Raw genomic sequence first — 24,415 nt, forward strand, 5'->3', positions numbered from 1 at the left:
TTGGCCACCGGTACCATCCGAGGGGAATAATGCTCATCATAATTTTTGCCAGAATATACATCTCTGCAGTCAAAAACTATGTGATAGCATTGCACTGGTGGTAACCTTTTGTGTGTTATTTGCCGTTTAGTAACCCCATCCCAAAATAAACTTTTCTGAAACCAGTGTAAGACAGAAGAAGACATTCGATTTAAAACTAATGGTTCTCTCTTATTATAGGCTATATCTTCTTGAAAATTGTTAGGCAGTAGCTCATGTTATTTGCTTTTCAAAACAGTTTTTAAAACTGGCCTAGCATTTAGTGTTTGCAATTACAGGCACTGATAGTCTAGTGCTGATACATTGCAGAACATACGATTTTGTTTTCATAAAAAGTGGTAAGGAAGTTTTTTGCCCGTACCCTAATTAATGCATACCATGTTTAAATACGTGAATATGAAGAAAATTGAATCATAAACTAAAATAACAAAATATATTTTAAGTTAGATGGACATTATATTCACGTCAGGGGTAACTTCTCAGTCATTTTCCGTTTGTGGTGGTAAAGGATGTGTTGAGCGATTTAAATCAAGTCAGAAAATTCAAGTACAGTAAGAGCTGTATCATCCGGAACCCATGGGATTTTTCCCCTGCAAGTTTATCAAATATGCCAGTTATCTAAATGTTACAAAGAATGGTACAAAAGAGCAATTTATTAAGCTTGCCTGTGAAAAACTGACGAACTAATAGCACTATTACAGTGCAGTATAAAGGCAATAACCAATTAATTATGCAAATGTCAGCATCACACATCTCACCATAACCGTCAGGTAAATCAGGTGGTTGATGGAGATGAGTTCGACTCATGTAATTCCAATGTTGTTGAGAGCGCTGCCGGCGTCGAGGAGATCCACCAAAAACCTCGTTTTCCCTCCGTGCACTGTTGCTCACAGATCCAGGGCCGAACACCAAAGGTGAAAGGGGCCCATTGCTGTCCACCACACAGCTGCGTGGTCGCCCTGGCCCCGAGTACTCGATCGCTGGCCTATGTTAAGGGATGGTGTGGGGCAAGAAACCTTCACTGAAATGCCATCCATGTTGGGATTTCTCTGATAGATCAGAGTTCTAGCAATGTGGGAAAGTAGAATTCCACACAATATTCAAAAGTCAAATCTGTTTTGCTCTACTCCACCGCAACACTTCAATTAAAAAAAATAATGTCAGCAAACTGACAGAGCAGAGTGAAAAAGGTTATGTCATCTTTACAAACAATGCCACATTGACCAACACACCAAATGCCTCACCGAGTAGGTCTTTCCCACTGCGTGGTACGGGTAATATGGTTAACATATTGTATTCTTCCAGATGTCATAGTCCTCTCCTCCCAGCTGTAACAACCCAGGCAGAATCTTAAGTGCAACCGAATAAACAATATGTATACAAGGCAAAGTAAAGTGTTTGAAAAACAAAAATCACCCATCTGGAAGATCGTTTTCAAAGAGTCCTTGACAATCCATAACTGGACCAACCATTCCAATTCGATCCCTGGACTGGAGGCTCACTGCAACAGATCCACACAGATGTGTTACTGTGTTAAACATACCATAAATCGAGAAGTGCCTGTTTATTTGTGTGCTGGTTTGACTTCTATTTACTGCTGGATGGAATGAGATGAAAACTGCTGATTGCACTCAGGGGTGTGCAGGGGAAGGTTTTAGATGGTAAAAAAAAAATTCATAATCCTGGGGGTTCAGAGTGGGGGGAGAACTCCATTTCTCTATATGCAAATATGTATGGAATAGCATCGGTATTATGAGTCGCACCAAAATACACCAATTCAGAGGGAATTATGCTGTCTGAAAGGATGGTATCTTCACTAGCTAGCTAACTTTGCTCAATTTACCAAGAGAATTTAACGACCAACTTCCTTATTAACAAGGAAGTAACAGCATAGTGAACAGGCCAAAGAGGATTGCAAGAACCAACTCACATATTATTTGCCCTCGCACAGTCTCATTCTCATTGGACCCCAGGCGGCAGAGATCCAATCGCTGATCTGTCATGCACAGACGCAAACAGTGTGCCTTTTGGAGATTTGTAATCTGTGCAGCCATAGAGCTGAACACCATTTCCCCGATTCACAAACGTGCAACACACACCGACACATACACCTGAGGGCATCTGACAAACAAAAGCCAATAGTCTTCCACTTTCTCATGACGTTATCAGATATTTTGGCTCAGAAGAGAAATGAGGTACATGAAAAGAAAACAAGGATACACATACATGGACAGGGAACAAGGTTAGAAAGGACAAACAGGATTGCAAGTGGAATGAAACAAAGGGAGGAGTCCACAAAGGACAAGCTCAACACGCATGAGGAGCAAAGCAAAGCCACTCACATCCAGTGTCCTTCATGCGGCTAATGGCGTTTGACAGCAGGCGCACGCAACCGAGGAATCCCGCACCCTGCTTTTTGTGCACCTTCTTCTTGTTCCAAACGCTGATTGTGACAGAGTCAGACTTACTGATATATCTGCCAAGGAGAAATAAAACATGGAAAATTCCTTCGTTTAAAACGTCACAGCATTTATTTATTCTGCAGATAATGTAGGTCAGAAAATTATCCATCTGGAAGACTGAGGATAAATGTGGGGAAAATAGGAAATTGTGATCAAGAGAGAGGGCACAGAAGATATGGATATGAGGGATAAGACAGGCAGGGGGCTTAAAGCAGTTCCATTTGAAGTAGACTTTTCCATCTCAAACACTTCCACAAATATCATGTGATGGCACCTGGACCCATCATTTCACATGAGTTTGTGAAGGGTTCTCCAAAATAAAATTCCATCCTTCCCATCCCATCCATCAGGACCATACTCTGTGCAGAGCATTGGTGCTGCCTAAGCAGTCTCCTTGGCTATTGGGCACAATCCTGGACGGGTCGCCACTCCGACACAGGATACCAGCATGCTGGCATTCATTTTTCCGACCTCAGAAGGATGACAGGCTGAGTCAACCCCACTTGGTATTAATTCAACAGCCGAGTGGGATTTGAACTCAGGATCCTCGGAACCCAAGCCCACCACAGTAACCATTAAGCAAACACCAGACATAAAATAAAATTGTGTTCAATATTATATAAGCAAATCCAAACTATTTAAAAAAAAGATTGCCAAATGGCCAATTGTACTCTTCATCCACAAGTGCACCCCACAGCAGTTGTGCATGCTTTTTATGGTTACCAGAGGGAGGAATCAAGTGTTTCATCTTGGTGTCCTGCTTTTTGAAGAATTTTTCAATAATTAAATTTTCAATATATATATATATATATATTTTCAATTTTCAATAATTTATTTTCCATCATCATTTTTGATTTAATATTTCCATTATTTAATTATAGTTTCCCAGAAGGAGGCATAAGTGCTTAGTGTCGGTGTCTGTGGTACCCACTTCGTTTTCATTATGAGGCAGCATTTCAAGTGCTACTAATTTGCTAATATTACAAAATGAAAACAAAGAGGCTATCGAATACCTTAAATGATGATTGATCCATCGTGGAGAGAAGACAAGATGACGTTTCAGGCCTTAGCCTTCGTCGGAGCAAAAGATAATGGAAATCTGGCGGGGGTTGGTGATAGGAGTTGGCAAAACTGGGAACCATCAGCGATCTCCAAACACAGCCCTTTAGTTGAACAAGTCCTTGATAATCGCATTTATGTGGACATAATGAGATTCCACCTTATGCACTAAATGGCACAGGCTGATATAAATGGAATGAGATAACATGTTGACTGGGGAAAAGTCTGGAATGGAACCAAGTTTCTGAACAGGAAGAGCAGAAACTAAGATGGAAAACTTATAATTATAAGGGCTGGCAAGATGGCCTAAAGTTATGCGCAGCCACCTCTAAGCCGTCGAGCCTGAGATTTGAATCTCGACCTGGCTATAAACTGTCATCTCTGTGTTTCACAAACAGGGCGATTCATCAATGTGTGTGCCGTCCTTTGGATCGACGTTAAACTGAGAATCCTGTCTGCTGGAATTAGGAGTGGACATAAAAATACCCAAGGTGTCCTTCATGAAGAGTAAGTGAGCTATCGCCGGCACCCTGACAAATTTCCAAATTCCTGCCCCAGCTACTACTGGGAAGGCAACGGCAAACTACCCAGTATAACCTTGTGCCAAGAAACTACTTCAGAAGCAGCTCTGAAGCACCCATACTCTGCTCTGCAACAGAGTATGGTACATAGGAATGGATAGGGTCGGATTTGTAATAACATGATGCTTGCAGATTACGCTGGACGCAAGATGCTAAACAAAATATGAAAAAAAAACATTGCACCTACTGTCCTCAAAAGGCTAAAATAACATGCAAATATTTGACAAATAAGACTTGATCAACCTCAACAATCTCAAAGGAATATGGATACGAGGGCGATTCAAAGTTGGTGCGAACCTTTTATTGTAGAACACGTAAAAATAAGTTCAATGGTAAAGTGTGACAATATGATTATGCACCCTTAGCATTAGCAAGTTATACAGGAAACGACCACCACCATGAGGTCAAAGCACTCATGTAAAACAAAGGCAGCCAACACAAACACACCAACTGTGGAACAGAGGTGCATCGTCAAGTTCCTCGTGAAGCAGAACAATAAACCAGCTGCAATCCGCATGAGGCTGGAAAATCTGGTGATGGAAACTTTTCCTGTAGTTGTGTGTTTAGCTTGATGGTGAGGCAGATTTTTTTTTTTTAAGCCATGAATTTATGAGTGATCTTTAGCATTCTTACATGGAGCAAACCACTGTCACTCAAACGAATATTGAACGTGTATAATGGATAGTTTTGGAGACTTGCTGGATTATTGTTGGCAAATTCGCACGACGGTTCGATGAAGTGTTGGAAATGTGGAAACAATCATTCGTTCTCACTTGAAAATAAATTAGATTTGCGCAAAGTGGGCACCAAAGAACTTCACGTTAACGTTTGACTAAAAAGGGAACTTGTGCAGCCATTGCAACTGAGCACCTGGGATGCTACCAAAGGAAGAGAGATCGTTTCCTAAAGATTGTGACGTGATGGGACCTGGGCCCATCACTTAACATGAGATTCAAAGCAAGTCAACATGCAGTGGAAACATTCTTGGTTCACACCAACAACAAGAACAACAAGAACAAATAGGATCACAGGTCCTGAAGCTCACTTGGATCAGGAGCAACAGTCACTCAAACCCCCGCAGACCTCCCGAGACCCTGATTTTTTTTTTCTGCCGTGAACAAACTTTGATACATCACGAGTGATGAAGGTTGTGGTCAAGTTTCATCAAAATTGTGTATGTAGTTTCTGAGAAGAAAGCAAACACCTACTTTGGGGGGCAATGCCCCCCGTAAAACCCCTCAGACCCCATTGTTTTTTAAATTCCGTGAACAAACTTTGGTGCATCATGGGTGTTGAAGGCTGTGGTCAAGTTTCATCAAAATAATGTGTGTAGTTTCAGAGCAAAAGGCAAATACCGGTTTTTAATATTATTTTTTTTGGGGGGGGGGAGGGGTCGGGGGGAGGGTCAAACCTAGACCCACTTTGACCCCCAGTAGACCCCCTTGGATGACGATTTTTTTTTGAATGCCATGAACAAACTTGAGTTGCAACATACCTGAAGAAGAACAGAGTATAGTCACAATCCCATGAGCAGTTTTGGAGAAGAAGTTGTAAGTGTTTACAGACAGACGGACTGATGACGCACCATCCCCATAAGCACCTCGGAACTACAAGTGAGCTAAAAATGATGGTTCAACCATCAGCTGTAAAACTTACAGCAATAGTGTTTTGGAATGTTGTCATTTTCATTTACATTAAATTTCTCGAACATTGGGAAAGACATTCCCTTGTATTCCAATTAATCCCCTAATCCCCACGAGTCACCTTGTGATTTTCATCTCGATGGACCACTAAAAGAACATGTTTGTGATGTCAAGTTCCCAAATTATTTAATGTGGGTGGGGATGGGAATAAAAAGTAGATGGAAGTCGATGAAACTTTGCCCGTTTCTCAGGGTATTCCACTGATGCATGTAAACACTGTCCCATCGATGCAGTCACACCTTGATGCCAGCCAGCCAGAAAGAAGAATTTAGGATACACAGCCGTTTCAGGACATGTGTTTTGACATGCAACCCGAGTTAGGTGCATACCTTTCCCAAATATTTCAAAGCAGATGGAATCAAGGTGTAACTACATCCATGGGACAAAGTGTGTACTTTGGTGTAGTTGCATCAACTCCCCTGTACTTTTTTGAGTTCACATCAACCTTTATATCCATTTTGATTTGATTTGATATACCGTACTCTTTACAAAGCTTCGGTGCTGCTGAAGCACTTTCTTGGCAATAGTTATTCTGGGTGGTTTGACATTGCCTCCCTCACGTTGTTCGTTTGTCCATGCTCCTCCTATTAAATGCTAAACATCAAAAGCACGGAAGCAGCACGTACAATTTTTTTTAAGTGTTTGGTATGACTCAGTTGGGGTTTGAAGCACCGACATCCCACACTCAGAACAGACGCTCGAACCATTACGCCGCCGAGTCTGGTTTTGTATACATAGGGGTGAGAATTTTTTCAATATTTACAACAATTAAAAAATAATTTTAGAACATTTAGAAGAGGTGTGTTTGAGGGATAAATTTAGAGAAACAAGTGAAGAGTTCAGAGAATACAGAGAAAGAAGAGAGCAAAGGGGAGGTGGAAGGAACAGGAAGGGGGGAGTAGAAAATGGGAATGGAGGTTTGAAGTGGAAATAAAGAAAGAGGAAGGGATAGAATACATTTAATGGGGCATACATATATCAGGGAGAAAGGAGAGGTGCAGATGATGGGCTCTGTTAAATGTCTGCCATTTTTGCATGCAGCATATATAGATGATGATATGTCCCATTAAGATAAGGCCTAACAGGTAAGTCAGTTGACAATTGCGACATGTTCAAGTTGCAATGTCTATACTCCTGTACATGGAAGACAATGAATAGAGAAAAGTGCTGTCATCTCGAAATAGCTGACTCAATATAATTACCTTCCCAACATTGTTTGTGTATAATCAGCTCGTTCTTGTTATCCCAATTAAATTACCTTGACTTGTCTCTCACATTTTATACTTACGTAAGAACAATTTTCAATTTCAAATAATACAACACAAAAATAATCACTTTTATATGATGATCATCTCAAGTAACAGCGACTTATGGAATTGCCACTACACTCCAAATGCCAAGTCATGATTAAACGTTTTTTTCTACACTCTTACACTACTTTTCCACCCCCATTGTTACCTCCGCCGCCTAAGGTGGACGGGAGGGTATATTTTCACCACCGTTTTGTCTGTCTGTCTGTCCATGAGCATGATATCTCAAAAAGTTATGGATGGATGACAAAACTTGGTGGACGAGTTGGGTCAGTGACAATATCAAGCCGATTAGATTTTGGAGGTCTGGATCCAAATCTGGCCTATCAGTGGAATACAAAATGTAAACATTTTAGCATGGCGGAGATGCGCACTCTTCTGAGTGCCTTTCTAGTTACCCTGCACATGTGAAGCGAAAAGCAGGGTTAAGCAATTGCTTCATGTCTCTCATGTGCAGAGGAGTGAGATAATATTTTTTACTCTGTCTGGCTGCTCGGAAGTCAAACAAAATTTTAAACCATTCCAAACAGGAAACTTACTGTTTTTACAACAGGTATAAATTAACTAATATAATGTGTTGGTAGGGTGATGTAATAGATGTTGGAGAAAACGGCGGTAGAACGTGTCATTTTTTTTTATCTATACACCTTTAAACATCTTTATGAACCTTTAGTCAAATTGAATTGTATATTTGAACACCGTACAACACAAATCACCTTCAAAATACCTCCAAGAGCGATGCAAGATGCAATATATTGATATATAGCATTGGAAGGCGTGGCATATGAGGTAGTGCAGTGTAGGAGGTGAAGAAGAACCTGCCATATGGCTATGCACATCTATGGTGATCAATAAAGCCTCCATCTCAAACTGTGACTCAAAGTCATCTTATTACAGTGCACAAGGTGAAGTATAAGACTGCTTCAGTAGTGCTAAACTTCTAGGTTATTTTTTTAACAATCTTTAACACATTGACTGACAACTTTTACAGTGTACACTACTCCCATTTGCAAGCCAAGTATGCATGTACCAGTGTGACCACTCCTCATTTTCATAAATGCCAAGGTGAGCCAATGAAAAAAGCCAAGAATTCACAAGGTTTTGGAAAAGCGATGATAATAGAAAACCTATATGCCAAGAAAACCTATAGAAAACCAAGACGCCAAGGTGAACAACGAATAGCCAAGATCTTGTGAAAAAAGCCATGGAGTGGTCACACTGGCATGTACATAAACAGTACTTTATTTTCAAATTTTACCCTTCTATGAGTAAATCCAAGTTAATGTCTTATCCATTGCTGGGGAAACTCCACGTTATAAGAAAACTCGTAGCAGCCAGTGAGTGGGACAAGATTTACAATTATGTGTGCCAGGTACGAGCTATCCGGAAGGACGATTTTTAGCACGGAATCGACATTGGTATAACGTCATTACTAATGGTAGATCGTGTGCCGAGTACCACGCGTTTCATTATTTTTTGATACTTGTCATTAAATGGCACAAAATGAATGCAGATGAAGTGGAAAAACTTCTCAAGGAGATCGATAATGACGATCAGGATCATTACATCGATTTTTGTTCACCGAACTGCCAGCAGATCGTTTGTCGCGTTATCTGGCACGGCAACATAATCTTTTATACGAGAATACTTGTCGTGGCGGAATCTGGTACACCCAGCACTACGAGTATACTCGTAGCCTGCAGTCAACGTGCTAAAATAATGATTTTATTAAAATTGAAGTGGATACTTGAACACTGCGTAGCCGTAGAGTATCGTGTTTCTATGAACTCTCTATTTAAATGTTTTTCATTGCAGAATCCATTTAGCAATCATACCTCGATACCTCGATCCTAAGTCGATACAATTCTTGCATTCAAGTCCTTCAAAGCATCTCTGCCTTTTCAATCAAGTTACACACACACACACACACACACACACACACACACACACACACACACACACACACACACACACACACACACACACACACACACACACACACACACACACACACACACACACACACGATATGGGGATTGAACACACACAATGTTCAATCGAAAATGTACTCAAAATGCAATGTTTGTGAAGGATTGTCGAAAATAGTTTCCCTTTTCACAACGTTTTACAGCCAAACAAGAAGACTTTTCATTCTCAACGACATCAACAAATTAACCCACTGCTGGGAAGAATAAGGCGGCTTTGGAAACAAGTATGACGAGGATTAATATCTGTGCAGAGTTCGATCGGTTCCCTGGTGCAGGGCCATTCATTCACTGTTGGAAGATACGTTTTTGAATCCCTGGAATACACAATCAAACCAAACAAATCCCTTCTTCCCCCTCCAAACGTACAGGTCATAGTGTTGGTTCCATCTGGGGTCCAGCGAGCTCTTCACGGTGTTTGTCGAGTGACATTCCCCAGAGCCGTCCACCACGATCTTGGCAAATGGATCTGGCAGGCCTGCGGGCACAAGATTGAACGCAAGACTTTGAGCACATAGCAAAGTGCACAATGTTCGAATGTGAAACACCACCTCAGAGAAATGCACACACTTACGAAAGAAATCTTTTTTCGCGAGATTCTTTCCGCAAAGAACTGCAAACAGGGTGAGGGAAGAGTAAGAGAAGACATAATAAAGCAACATACATAAATACAGACATGATACATAACAGTCCATCATTATGCCTTTGCAAACAACTGGGCATTTTTGTGGGGGGGGGTTCTTTGGCAAATCAATTTGCAAAAAGATCAAGGAAGGAAGAATGGATTGCAATACTGGAGTCAAAAGAGTGACTGGACTCATGGGTACAATTTGAACTGGGAGAATGAAAAAATTTAAAAAAAACAATTAAATGGTGATAATAAAAAAAATCAAAATATTATAAATAGGAACATCCACAGCATATCAAATACTTTGGTACATATTCACCAATTGCCTAAATAGGAAATTGGCCATTTTACCATATATTGACTGGTGCCTTTTTTTGTTGTTGCTCCCCATTTATACTTTGTGGTGTAAGCTTCAGAACTTTTGCATGCATACTCCAGTGCAGGATGAATAATAGTAGTGGTATGCATATCTGTGTGCTTTTTGGGGGAGCTTTTCCATCGTCTCATTTTTTGTTTTGCACGAGGGCCCGACAGCTTTAATTTGATTCTATTCCTCGTTGACTGATCATCACATGATGCCTTATGTTGGTGCCTTTTAAAGACTCCTTTAGCAAACAACATTTCTCTTCTGTCGTAACATTCTAACAGCCATATCCAGACAGACAAGTCAGTCATTCACAACATCTGTTTGGGCAAACTGAATGCAAACCCCCCCCCCCCCCAAAAAAAAAACCGTATTCAAGTTTTGGGAACATGGCCTTCAAAACCAGTCCATCGGGAATTCCAACTCATCAGCTGAGGAATTTCCTCCCAAAATGTACTTCTCGGGCACATGAAGAGCTGGCTCTCGTAAAATGGTCCCACTGACTGAATGGTGAAAACACAGAGCTTTACCACTTCCAAACACGTTGTGTGCTCTTTCATTGTTCACAAAATTAGATATTCTGTCAACAAATGAAGGTAGTACCTGAATAACTGTGGCATCAAAAATGGTGGAAATCCATTTACCACTTATAGCCTACTCCCGATCACTCCATTCCTTGCGTCCCACAGTACAACACCTCCCTCCCTTTACTTCAAATCTCCTCAACTTTCCCTTTTATTTATACTCTTCTCCCCCTCCTCATCTCCCGACACCCCCACTGCCCACATTCCATTTCCACCAACACACCACCTCGATTTTCTACAATGTCGGTCACTCAGAAGAGCTGGAAGGCCTCAAAAGTTAAACTGTGTACCATTAAAGACTAGAAAGTAGACCATGATGCGAATGTGTTGATGGATATGCCTCAGCCCACGTTAGAAGTCAAAACCCACTGTTACTGTTTGATCACAATTAAAGGTCCCCCTATCAGAGACAAAGTATTGGTGACAGAAATTCCATCCCTATCCAATGATCATGAGGAAGCAGATACCAAGTTAGCCCATCATCGCAAAGATGCTTCAACTCATTTTGTGACTGTTGAGATTTCTTTTTGTGACACTGACGTTGCCATAGTTTTACTCGTCAATACATCAGACATTGATGTGGATATTATTATTGAAACAGGTATCAAGCCCAAGACTAGACTATTGGAGTTAAAGGCAATGTCGGCAGTCCTCGGTGGTCCTGTTTGTAATGCTTTCGCTTTAGCTGGACTTTTCGTTCACAGGCTGCGGCTCCACAAGTTGTTCCCATAGTAAGGTGGGGTGGGGGGGGGGAGGAAACCCCTGTCCAACTCATGGAGAGGAATCCGAAATTTGTGCAGGCATTCATCGACTTTGGCTCAGCCTTCTCAGTAGCCGACATGCTGGTACTGATGCTCAAGGAGTTTGTGGCTCATCTCTATAGTCAGCCGGTTGATGCGATCAACGAGGCTCGCTGCAGAGTATTTTGCTCGTTGTCCACTTTTGATGTGTGGAATTTGCCTCCTATGGCAGATGCTATTTATCATCATACACTGTGGGCCAATTACCAAGCAGTTATATTCAAGCACACCTTTGATCAGTTCATCGAACCTCCAAATCCAAGTGATTGTGGTTGGATTGTAGAAGATGGACAGATTAGGGTTCTTTGGAAGCTGAAAAAGCAGGCTTCGACCGACGTCGTGAAGATCTTGTGGTGTAGGTGTGTAAAGACCCAATGTGAAGGACATCACTGTTCTTGCTGATCTCATGGCTTGTCATGCACCAATCTATGCACTTGTAATGAGTACCAGAACAATGCCACAACGATCCACAAAAATCGCTTTTGAGGAGGATGTTGAGGGCGACGATTCTGACGATGAACAATAAGTTGCCTCACTCTAGAAGTATTATTCCAAATGGCCTTGGAGTGTTTTTTTTTTTTTTTTAATCGGATTGTTGTTCCCCATTTATACTTTGTGGTGTAAGCTTCAGAACTTTTGCATGCATACTCCAGTGCGGGATGAATAATAGTAGTGGTATGCATATCTGTGTGCTTTTTGGGGGAGCTTTTCCATTATCTCATTTTTGTATTGGATGACGTTTAATTTGATTCTACGCCTCGTTAACTGATCATCACATTTTCCCACCATGCTCTTATAAGATAGTTGTTTATAAATAAATGATGACTTGTACAGTTGTTACCTCCACCACTGAAGGTAAAGGAGGTTACGTTTTCACCCTTTCTGTCTGTTTGTTTGTGTGCAGGATATCTCACAAAGTTGTGGATGGATCTGGATGAAATTTTGTGGACAGGTTATGTGTGAGATAAGGACGAACTGTTTCAATTGTAGTGAAGATCTGAATCTGGATCCAGATCTGCTAAATTTAAAGTGATTCTTCACCAATGAGAGATAGGGCCAAAAATTATATATAGCGCGATATGTCAAAAAGTTGGACAGATTTGAACGAAACTTGGTGGAGAAGTTGGATGTGTGGCAAGGACGAAGCGATTCGATTTTGGTGAATCGAATTATTTATACGTATTCTTGATACGAGAATTATTTAATTGTTAAAGTGATTCTTCACCATTGAGAGATAGGGCCAAAAACGATATAGTACTGTATAGCATGATATTTAACCTCTGCCATCAAAGATGGACGGAGGTTACTGTTTTAACCCCTGTCTGTTTGTTTGTTATCTTGCCAAAACGAAGTTTTTGCAAGATATGTTAGTCAGCTTGTATGTTTATTTTTTTGTTTGTCTGTAATCACGTATAAGAAATTCTGCAGAGCACAGTTATCATTGGAAATTTTTGTAACTTCGCATATCAGAGGACTATAGAGGTCCCTTTCAGCGCATAAAATTTTGAAGGTCAAGGTCAAGGTCAAGGTCAAAGGTCAAGGTCACTTTGTCGCAAATCAGGGGAGTCGACGAAACCCTTATTTTTTGAGTAATTTTGATCGGATCGTCTTCAAACTTCATGGGAATATAGTTCATGGTCTGGCGCTCAGCTGATTAATTTTTGGTGGCGATTGACCTTGACCTTCATGGTTAGCACCTAAGGTCAAACATATTTGACCCCAAGGTAAAATTTTCAAGTTTTAGGAACCATATCGTGTAATACCTCAAATTGAACACCTCGATGAGTGCTTTCTAGATATGTCAAACTTGAGACATTATGACGTCATTTGGTGACATTATGAGGCAAACGCATATTTTTCATGGTTACTCTGTAGAACGATTCTCATCGGAATCTCTCATCGGCAGATATTCCTCAAGGAGTCGCTCCTGGTGGATAGTAGCTCTGTTCACCTCAGTGTGACCTTAAAGAAGTCACATGTGGTCACCTTTTGGGTTTATTTGTTTGTTTGTTTGTGAACAGTATTACGGAAAAACTCCTGGACAGATTTCGACGAAACTTGGTGGGGGGATTAGGTATGGTCCAAGGATCATGCCATTAGATTTTGGACTTGGGTGAAAGTCCAATATGGCCGCTATAGCGGCCATTTTGAAAAAATATTTGAATTTTTGTTTTTGCATTTCTACATGTTTTAAGTGATTTCCAACCCCCAAAAAAAATTTGTTAGAGAAAAAAAACAAACAAATTTTGCACTTTTTTTGGCATTTCTACATGCGCGTCGATCTACTTTAGTTTATTCAATCGTGGTTTAGTTGAGTCTGATCCGTTTTGACCTACAATGAATAGGATATCAGGCTCACTTAAGTGACCCAGCAGTATTGGCGGCGGAGGTTTTGCACTCTACCGAGTGCTCCCCCTCTAGTTCAAAAATGTATTGGGCCCGATATGTTCTCGTGGATCAGGTATTACGTGGCAGAGGTATGCGCTCTACCAAGTGCCCTTCTAGTTCTTATTGTATTAATTTACAACTTCTCCTACCCCCTTTAAGTTTAACTGAAGCTAATGCGGCACACTTTTGAGGGTGCTTTGACCACATTTTGGAAAACAATGTGGGAAGCATTCCTGCTACCAGTATTGAAGCAGTATTATAGATGCCCACTGGAATTATCAGTCATTTTTGGATTCAATGCATTGGGTTTCTTCATAAAACAATGTATTGTAGTTGAGGAGGGCCATCCATACCTACGACATGATTTTTGTGAAAGTGCATCTGAAAGAGCAAAAAAGGTCTATGTGCCACTTTGAGGCAGTGCCAACATTCATATTCAGATTCAGCAAATTGAATTCATTTGGAAAAATCATAATTTCATGCATTCCTCAGAGGTGTCCAACAAAAGTCTCTTTCGAGACTAGGTAGACGGTCACGCCTCATGGCCTAGTGTGGTTGAAATCTCTTGAGTGGTTCACAAGCCATTGCAGTAACATGGCTTTTCAATTAAAGGGCACTTGACTTTAGGCCTTTGACCTTTTGAACCCAAAATTTAATCAGTTTGTCTTCATATTTCAGTCCATAGTTGTGCCAAGTCTGGTAAAAAAAATCCCTTCAGCGGTTCACAAGTTATTGCGGTAACAAAATAATCATGCACGGACACACAGACGGATGGACAACTCGGAACCATACTGCCTCCGGCAGCAGGAGCATAAAAACGAGACATGATAAATCACAGGCTACGATCCTTGGTGCATTCTGCTCTGAATCCACTGACAATCCTAAATAATACAAGATAAAGCTTGCATGGTTGAGAGAGATGGATCTGATCTGAATAACTTTAAACTGGTTAGTGTATTTGTAAAAGGAAAAAAAGATAAACAATCACAATACCGAGTTGGCATATTTGGCATTCTTGTCTGAACACTCGACTCAGTACTGTGACCGAGAGTTCAAAAAAAAAATTAAAAAAAAAAAAAAAAATATATATATATATATATATATATATATATATATATATATATATATATATATATATGTATGTATATATATATAAAATCGATTTTTCTGTTTACGATTGGACTTGAGAGTCATGCAAAAACAGAGTGTATCAATGTGCTTGTCCTGCCGTTTATTTATGAACCAGCTTCCCAGTCCTAGTCAGAACAGGAAATAACAATTAGGAAAGCAAGCATTAAATTAAAGAAGCATTACAATGGGCTTGTTGAGTAGGAAGAGCAGTAATTACACACATTTTGAAGAAAAAATAAAAAAAAAATTAATCAAAAGCAATGGTAAAAGTACCCAAGCCGATTCAACAAGCAAAAACTGCCACTCATCAGGTGTACTTAGCAGAACATCACATTTATTCATTTCACCAGAAAAAATAATCATAAACGCAATTTATAAATAGTCACGATGTACCACAATACAAATCACAGGCTTGCCAACTAGCCAAGGTTAAAAACAACAACAAACCTGATACTTTGTTGTGCCATGTCGCGAGTGCGTAGGCACGAGTGGGATTTGGGTCACACCTTTGTGCCCCGAAAGCCCGAGGGTTTTAGATGCTCTGACACGCATTATCAGCTGCTTTAAGGGACTGTTTAATAACATTGATCCAGTTGGGTATTTTTTTCTGACAAAATGTTTTTATAATGGCAGAAGATTGCAGCTGAAATATTTGAAATACTTTACTCCATGGTCACACATCATCTACAAAAGATCATGGTGTTTCTCACATTTAATCGCGAGAAACCGATTTATATTTCAACCTATTGACAAGTCCATATATACTCTTTCTTCCTATTTGACACTCCATCCAACGGGCACGGATTCGACGCAGGTGGGACAGTGGTTGCAGATTATGACTTGGAGACATGAAACCACTTCAGTTTCTGTTCTCCTTCTGTCCCGCTCTAACACCACCGGCCGAACGGTTTTCAAAACCCACACCCTCTCCATCCTGAGCCCCGACGCTGGTAATGCAACATCGGCTCCTAGCTGTCAGATTTGTATTGGGTGTGTGGATTTTCGGGTAGTACACAAGCGTCCGATGATGTCGCAGAGATGTGGTCTCACAGGTTAATGTGGAGAAGAAGGATAATGGTGGACTCTCAAGTCTGTCTGTGTGTGCGAAGATATTTCTCTGCGCTCACAAACCAGGACCAGCATCTGCAGAGTACTGGTTGTCTCAATGCCCTTTTTGTTGTCCCTCTATCACCTGCAAATTGGTGAAAAGGATGCAGCAAGATAGTCCTTTTTCATTCCTTTTCTTTCCAAGGCATTGATATTGCACAAGTCTTGGCCAACCAAGGAGATGGTGAGACCATGTGGGCTCATCCTGGCCCAAGACCTTCATCAGTCATGGAGGGCTTCACCAGTAAGGTCACCTAGCAATTAAAAATAAATAAATAAACCCATGATGAGGGATCTCTGGAAACAGCTCTGCAAGGAATGGCCGTGCAGTTGGAATTTTCTTTAAAAAGTGCATCGTCAATTGAACGCCTCACAGGCAGCACCTCCATTGCATCTCCACCCACCCACCCCTTCCCCCCACTACCCACCCCTCCACCATGCCCACACCCAATCCACTTCTCTCCTGATTGTACACCACTCCTTCCCAAGTCCATATCCAAGTGGTACATGACACCATCGCCGGGCATAGAAACAAGGGAGTACTTAGTTTTCACTCCGTTTGTTTGTTGGGTGGTCGCTAGACGACCCTTAGTCTCAGGTTTTCCATCTGACTGTTTGTTTGTATGTAATGGACAGCTCTGGAGGCCAGAGGAGTCAACCGATTTTGATGAAACTTGACAGGTAGGTTCATACCAGGATCTAGTTCTATGCCACTGTGTTTATGCATCGAAACATGTACGTGGCCACTACAAGGTAAAGTACGCACCGGGGCACGGGCTCCAGAATTACTGATCGGTCGAGAAGGTAGAATTCAAACTGCAGGCATAAACAATCATGTGACCCGGTTCACACCGAAATCCAAGAGTTGTGATGATGGCGAAATGAGACAGACATCCCAACACTCCAATATAACCATAGTAATAAAAACTGGAGACAAGGCAATGCAGAAACAAACACGGAACAAATATGGATGGAAGCTTCAACAGAGAGCAAAACAAAAAACATGCACTTTCCGGATTACGAAGGACGACCCAAACAACAACCACAGATTCTTTTGCAACCAGGTAATTTGGTGGGTATTGTGGGAGGAGAAACAATGAAAAGAAACTTCAAGCCAGAGAAAGAAATGTGACGATATAACGGGAACAAGCACAACTGGCCGCACACTCATAGTTGCACCGACGCAGAGCTGATGTCTGCTGCGAGCTGAGGGACGCGCGGGCCCGTCTGCTGCGAGCTGAGGCACGCGCGGGCCCCTCTGCTGCGAGCTGAGGCACGCGCGGGCCCCTCTGCTGCGAGCTGAGGCACGCGCGGGCCCGTCTGCTGCGAGCTGAGGCACGCGCGGGCCCGTCTGCTGCGAGCTGAGGCACGCGCGGGCCCGTCTGCTGCGAGCTGAGGCACGCGCGGGCCCGTCTGCTGCGAGCTGAGGCACGCGCGGGCCCGTCTGCTGCGAGCTGAGGCACGCGCGGGCCCGTCTGCTGCGAGCTGAGGCACGCGCGGGCCCGTCTGCTGCGAGCTGAGGCACGCGCGGGCCCGTCTGCTGCGAGCTGAGGCACGCGCGGGCCCGTCTGCTGCGAGCTGAGGGACGCGCGGGCCCGTCTGCTGCGAGCTGAGGCACGCGCGGGCCCGTCTGCTGCGAGCTGAGGCACGCGCGGGCCCGTCTGCTGCGAGCTGAGGAACGCGCGGGCCCGTCTGCTGCGAGCTGAGGCACGCGCGGGCCCGTCTGCTGCGAGCTGAGGCACGCGCGGGCCCGTCTGCTGCGAGCTGAGGCACGCGCGGGCCCGTCTGCTGCGAGCTGAGGCACGCGCGGGCCCGTCTGCTGCGAGCTGAGGCACGCGCGGGCCCGTCTGCTGCGAGCTGAGGCACGCGCGGGCCCGTCTGCTGCGAGCTGAGGCACGCGCGGGCCCGTCTGCTGCGAGCTGAGGCACGCGCGGGCCCGTCTGCTGCGAGCTGAGGGACGCGCGGGCCCGTCTGCTGCGAGCTGAGGGACGCGCGGGCCCGTCTGCTGCGAGCTGAGGGACGCGCGGGCCCGTCTGCTGCGAGCTGAGGGACGCGCGGGCCCGTCTGCTGCGAGCTGAGGGACGCGCGGGCCCGTCTGCTGCGAGCTGAGGGACGCGCGGGCCCGTCTGCTGCGAGCTGAGGGACGCGCGGGCCCGTCTGCTGCGAGCTGAGGCACGCGCGGGCCCGTCTGCTGCGAGCTGAGGCACGCGCGGGCCCGTCTGCTGCGAGCTGAGGCACGCGCGGGCCCGTCTGCTGCGAGCTGAGGCACGCGCGGGCCCGTCTGCTGCGAGCTGAGGCACGCGCGGGCCCGTCTGCTGCGAGCTGAGGCACGCGCGGGCCCGTCTGCTGCGAGCTGAGGCACGCGCGGCCCGTCTGCTGCGAGCTGAGGCACGCGCGGGCCCGTCTGCTGCGAGCTGAGGCACGCGCGGGCCCGTCTGCTGCGAGCTGAGGCACGCGCGGGCCCGTCTGCTGCGAGCTGAGGCACGCGCGGGCCCGTCTGCTGCGAGCTGAGGCACGCGCGGGCCCGTCTGCTGCGAGCTGAGGCACGCGCGGGCCCGTCTGCTGCGAGCTGAGGCACGCGCGCCCGTCTGCTGCGAGCTGAGGCACGCGCGGGCCCGTCTGCTGCGAGCTGAGGCACGCGCGGGCCCGTCTGCTGCGAGCTGAGGCACGCGCGGGCCCGTCTGCTGCGAGCTGAGGCACGCGCGGGCCCGTCTGCTGCGAGCTGAGGCACGCGCGGGCCCGTCTGCTGCGAGCTGAGGCACGCGCGGGCCCGTCTGCTGCGAGCTGAGGCACGCGCGGGCCCGTCTGCTGCGAGCTGAGGCACGCGCGGGCCCGTCTGCTGCGAGCTGAGGCACGCGCGGGCCCGTCTGCTGCGAGCTGAGGCACGCGCGGGCCCGTCTGCTGCGAGCTGAGGCACGCGCGGCCTCGTCTGCTGCGTGCTGAGGCCCGCGCGGGCCCGTCTGCCCTGAGCTGAGGCACGCGCGGCCCGTCTGCTGCGAGCTGAGGCACGCGCGGGCCCGTCTGCTGCGAGCTGAGGCACGCGCGGGCCCGTCTGCTGCGAGCTGAGGCACGCGCGGCCCGTCTGCTGCGAGCTGAGGCACGCGCGGGCCCGTCTGCTGCGAGCTGAGGCACGCGCGGGCCCGTCTGCTGCGAGCTGAGGCACGCGCGGGCCCGTCTGCTGCGAGCTGAGGCACGCGCGGGCCCGTCTGCTGCGAGCTGAGGCACGCGCGGGCCCGTCTGCTGCGAGCTGAGGCACGCGCGGGCCCGTCTGCTGCGAGCTGAGGCACGCGCGGGCCCGTCTGCTGCGAGCTGAGGCACGCGCGGGCCCGTCTGCTGCGAGCTGAGGCACGCGCGGGCCCGTCTGCTGCGAGCTGAGGCACGCGCGGGCCCGTCTGCTGCGAGCTGAGGCACGCGCGGGCCCGTCTGCTGCGAGCTGAGGCACGCGCGGGCCCGTCTGCTGCGAGCTGAGGCACGCGCGGCGCCGTCTGCTGCGAGCTGAGGCACGCGCGGGCCCGTCTGCTGCGAGCTGAGGCACGCGCGGGCCCGTCTGCTGCGAGCTGAGGCACGCGCGGGCCCGTCTGCTGCGAGCTGAGGCACGCGCGGGCCCGTCTGCTGCGAGCTGAGGCACGCGCGGCCCGTCTGCTGCGAGCTGAGGCACGCGCGGGCCCGTCTGCTGCGAGCTGAGGCACGCGCGGCCCGTCTGCTGCGAGCTGAGGCACGCGCGGGCCCGTCTGCTGCGAGCTGAGGCACGCGCGGGCCCGTCTGCTGCGAGCTGAGGCACGCGCGGGCCCGTCTGCTGCGAGCTGAGGCACGCGCGGGCCCGTCTGCTGCGAGCTGAGGCACGCGCGGGCCCGTCTGCTGCGAGCTGAGGCACGCGCGGGCCCGTCTGCTGCGAGCTGAGGCACGCGCGGGCCCGTCTGCTGCGAGCTGAGGCACGCGCGGGCCCGTCTGCTGCGAGCTGAGGCACGCGCGGGCCCGTCTGCTGCGAGCTGAGGCACGCGCGGGCCCGTCTGCTGCGAGCTGAGGCACGCGCGGGCCCGTCTGCTGCGAGCTGAGGGACGCGCGGGCCCGTCTGCTGCGAGCTGAGGGACGCGCGGGCCCCTCTGCTGCGAGCTGAGGCACGCGCGGGCCCGTCTGCTGCGAGCTGAGGCACGCGCGGGCCCCTCTGCTGCGAGCTGAGGCACGCGCGGGCCCCTCTGCTGCGAGCTGAGGCACGCGCGGGCCCGTCTGCTGCGAGCTGAGGCACGCGCGGGCCCGTCTGCTGCGAGCTGAGGGACGCGCGGGCCCGTCTGCTGCGAGCTGAGGCACGCGCGGGCCCGTCTGCTGCGAGCTGAGGCACGCTCGGGCCCGTCTGCTGCGAGCTGAGGGACGCGCGGGCCCGTCTGCTGCGAGCTGAGGCACGTCCACTCCCAAATGATCAAAGCGAAGAAACACTGAACACTTGCAGCGACCTATACATGGACATGTGTCCACAAATTAAAATAAAGCATATAAAAATGGAAAAGTGGAAGGGCACTCAGTAGAGCGCTTACCTCCGCCACGTAATGCCCATCTCTCAATGGTGAAGAATCATCTTCCTTGTTCGTCAGTTCGTCCTTGCCACGCACCCAACCTGTCCACCAAGTTTCATCCAAATCCGTCCAAAACTTTTTGAGAAATTGTGCTATATATTGGTTTGGCACGGTTAATGGTGAAGCATCACTTTAAAAAAATAACAGATCCGGATCTTCAACGAAATCGAATAATTTCTTCCTTGGTCACACACCCAACATGTCCGCCAAGTTTTATCTGAATCCGTCCACAACTTTTTGAGATATCGTGCTCTATATCGTTTTTGGCTACATCACTCAATGGTGAAGAATCACTTTAAAAATTCTAGTAGTTGGATCCGGATCTGGATGTTCACCAAAATCTAATCAGTTCGTCATGGTCACACACCAAACCTGCCCACAAAATTTCATCCAGATCCGTCCACAACTTTTTTAGATATCTTGTACACAATCAGACAAACAAACAAACAGACAGAACGGGGGTGAAAACACCACCTCCTTCGCCTTCGGTGGTGGAAGTTACAAAAGGATTACAATATGATGTTATAGGTCACATGGTTTGGCAGCATATTGGATTTACCCTAAAACCAATTAAAAAAAATCTTCTTCTTCAGAACGGCTGGACAGATCGAGGGGAAACTTCACACAAATTTTCCCCAAGCCATGGATGTACAAGTTTGTTCAGGAATAATTGATAGGTCACATGGTTTGGCAGCCATATTGGATTGAAGAAAAATATTAAATAATGTTTCTCTGGAACTGCTTTATGAATCGAAGTGAAACTTCACAATTATGATCCACTAATGATAGGGAATATACTTTTTGAATTCTAACTTGATCGGACGCATGGTCTGGCAGCCAGAATTATTTGATTTTTTTTGATCTGGAATACGGTTCACTTGGCTGTGCCTGGATGGATTTGAGGGTCAAAGAGTAGCAGCTGAAATGTGAATCCTATCCAGGTTCCTCCTGATGACTTCATCTTTGCTTTGTGCTTGTTGTGATTCCTTCTGATTATTCCAATGCAGGACTGTATCTATTTGGTCTTCCATTTGATTTGAAATTATTTTAATCACATTCTAAATTCAATTGAATGATAATAAACGTCATGGACCAGGGTCAAGTGTCCAATCAAAGCAGGACGTCTTGGTACCCGGTCATCACTGCCAGCATTTATAAAGTGGCAGTTGTAATTATGTCTCTTATTAATTACATAACACACCAGTATACAAAACAAGTCCTGGCGGGGGTCTGCAATCCCTGATTGCTCTTTTACTTGTTTCATTGGTTTTCAGACTTCCACCAAAAATTATCCCCTTCTGACTCCAAAACATTGTGGATGAACTTTTTCGATATTCTGATAGAATCTTGGGGCATAATCTGAATTTCTGCCACAAGCCTCGGGCACATGAAAATGCACTTGAACATGAGGAAGCAGAGGAAGGCACCTCATTCAAATTACATATACCATATTTTCCAGTGTATAAACTGCACTTTTTTATCAGCAAAAAAGGTTAAAAGTTGGGGGTGCGGTTAATACACAGGTATAGAAAAAAAAATCAGTCTTAAAAACAATCAATGCTGAGTTTCAATTTTCAATTTTATTCAAAATGAACACTTTTTTTTAAGCAGTTGTAACTTCTGTTAAGCTCAATTCTTCTGATTAAATTTTGAAAATCGGTTCAGGTTTAGAGTTAGTACAGCACTATATTAACCATGTGTGGAAATTAAATAAGTCACGTTCAGAAACATCCGGAGATGCCCGGAGTTTAGGTGCGTGGCGTATATAGAGCCTCGCAGCTCTGAAAACGCCATTAAAAACAAAAGAAGAAGACGAACACCCGGTCTCATGTAAAAATAATAATTATTCACAGTGACTCGAGAACAATAGATCGAGCCAGTGATTGAAAATGGCTCATTGATGAGAGGCAAAAGTAGGCTGACAGGAATTGTGTAGAGCAATGGACAGGCTACAGTTGGTCAACTGACAGTCCAGTACAACATTGATGCTGTAAGACCCATAAAAGAATACACAACTCGTCGTACCTTGACACAAATGGGGTATGGAGGCTGACGACCATACAGACTTCCACTTCTTTCAGCAACAAACAAGAATCTGCGGTTGCAGTGGGCTAAGGAACGAAAACACACTGGACACTGGAGGATTGCAAAAACATTGCCTGGTCTGATGAATCCCGGTTCCTGCTGTTTCACGCTGATGGGAGGACTAGGGTATGGAGAAAACCACATGAGTTCATGAATCCATCATGCCATGTGTCAACATTGCAGGCTGGTGGTGGTGGTGTGATGGTGTGGGATGAGTTATCATGGCACACATTGGGACCCTTGATAAAATTGGAGCAACATTTGAATGCCACAGGATATCTGAATGTCATTGGCAATCAGGTGCATCCCTTCATGGCAGCAGAGTATCCATCTGCGAATGGATTTCTTCAGCAGGATAATTCCCCATGCCGCAAGGCTGGGATTGTCCAGGAATGGTACAACCAACATGACAGTGAATTCAGCTTCCTGCAGTGGCCTGCCCAGTCACCAGATCTCAATCCAATTGAGCATCTGTGGGTTGAGATGGAACAAGCTATTCGGGGTAGAGATCCACTACCAGCCAACTTGCCAACTGTGGGAAGCATTGGAGTCAACAGAGGCCAACATCCCTGTGGAACGCTTTTGACACCTTGTAGAGTCCATGTCCCACCGAATTGAGGCTGTTCTGAGGGCAAAAGGGGGTGCAACTCAATATTAGGAAGGTGTTCCTCATGTTTTGTACACTGAGTGTGTTTGTGTATGCATGTATATCCACACACACCCTTAATTAATTTACAGACCAGTGTTTGTTTGCTTGTCACACTACACCTACTGTTGGTAGGTGTAGTGTGACAAGCACGACAAGGTGTAGTGTCACACTACATCACTGTTCTGGGCCGGTTACATCCATACTTGCTACGTAGGATCAGCATGACCCCAATAGGTTGGTGTATAGGTGTTTTATCTTTGTCGGTGGTCTTGGGGGGAGTAAGGGTGTGGGGGTACGCAAATTCTCCATGTAAATGTGTATTGTGTATCGCCGCTCCAGGTGAGAGAGGGTACTACAAGTCCCCACCCTTTACAGTGCAGTGTTTCTGTCCCAACTTTTTCCAGTGCAATAAGGTGTTTTGAATTGTAAGCAGTAGGTACGTTTTTTCTTTGAACATGCACATAACCCTAAAAAAAAGTTTTTTAGGAGTGATTGGGACGGCTGTCAGTTGCCTACGTACCGCCCAAATAAAGGTATCCGTCAAAAGAACATGTTGCATGCTTTTGGAACAACATTGCCTGGAGGGCAGGTACTCAGCTCGCATAGCATAAAAACAGTGAGGTGTGTGTATGTGTGTGCAGGTGTGAAGTCTTTTCATCGATTTCTGTGCAATTTCATACCCCTGGGCCAATTACACCCACATTTGCTGTGCCACATTATTTTCACACATGGAAGGTCAACGTCACAAGAAAAACTTTGGATTGTGAATGAAATTGAAGTTGAACAAAAAAAATTCATGGCATTTTGGCCAATCAGAGGGGTGGAGCTTGGCTTACTGTCAGCAGTCAGCATTTACTCGGAGCATTTGAATGTTAATTCTTTGGCAGGAATCAAAGTAATCGCATTTAATTACTTAGATTCCATATGCGGAATGAAAATTAATACACAAACGTTCCATGGTCATCAAAT

The 24,415-nt window shown here is 45.9% G+C and overlaps 1 protein-coding gene across 2 annotated transcripts in view; it reads right to left on the reverse strand.

The window, feature by feature from the left end:
* Nucleotides 1–24,415, reverse strand: part of SMURF2 (SMAD specific E3 ubiquitin protein ligase 2) — a 101,102-nt gene that overhangs the window by 42,855 nt on the left and 33,832 nt on the right. The window contains exons 2-8 of one of the 2 annotated variants that reach the window (XM_085884709.1): nt 9,714–9,752; nt 9,509–9,617; nt 2,382–2,515; nt 1,970–2,035; nt 1,456–1,540; nt 1,284–1,367; nt 798–1,024 (exon numbers count right to left, since the gene is read on the reverse strand). In XM_085884709.1, coding sequence (XP_085740835.1) covers nt 798–1,024; nt 1,284–1,367; nt 1,456–1,540; nt 1,970–2,035; nt 2,382–2,515; nt 9,509–9,617; nt 9,714–9,752 — 744 coding nt within the window. The remainder of the gene's footprint in view (nt 1–797; nt 1,025–1,283; nt 1,368–1,455; nt 1,541–1,969; nt 2,036–2,381; nt 2,516–9,508; nt 9,618–9,713; nt 9,753–24,415) is intronic. The other variant, XM_085884710.1, reaches the window with a different exon arrangement.

The sequence above is a fragment of the Eptatretus burgeri genome, chromosome 6 (genome assembly GCF_056783735.1).
Source record: "Eptatretus burgeri isolate ZD-2024b chromosome 6, Ebu_testis_v1, whole genome shotgun sequence".
Classification (NCBI taxonomy): domain Eukaryota; kingdom Metazoa; phylum Chordata; class Myxini; order Myxiniformes; family Myxinidae; genus Eptatretus; species Eptatretus burgeri.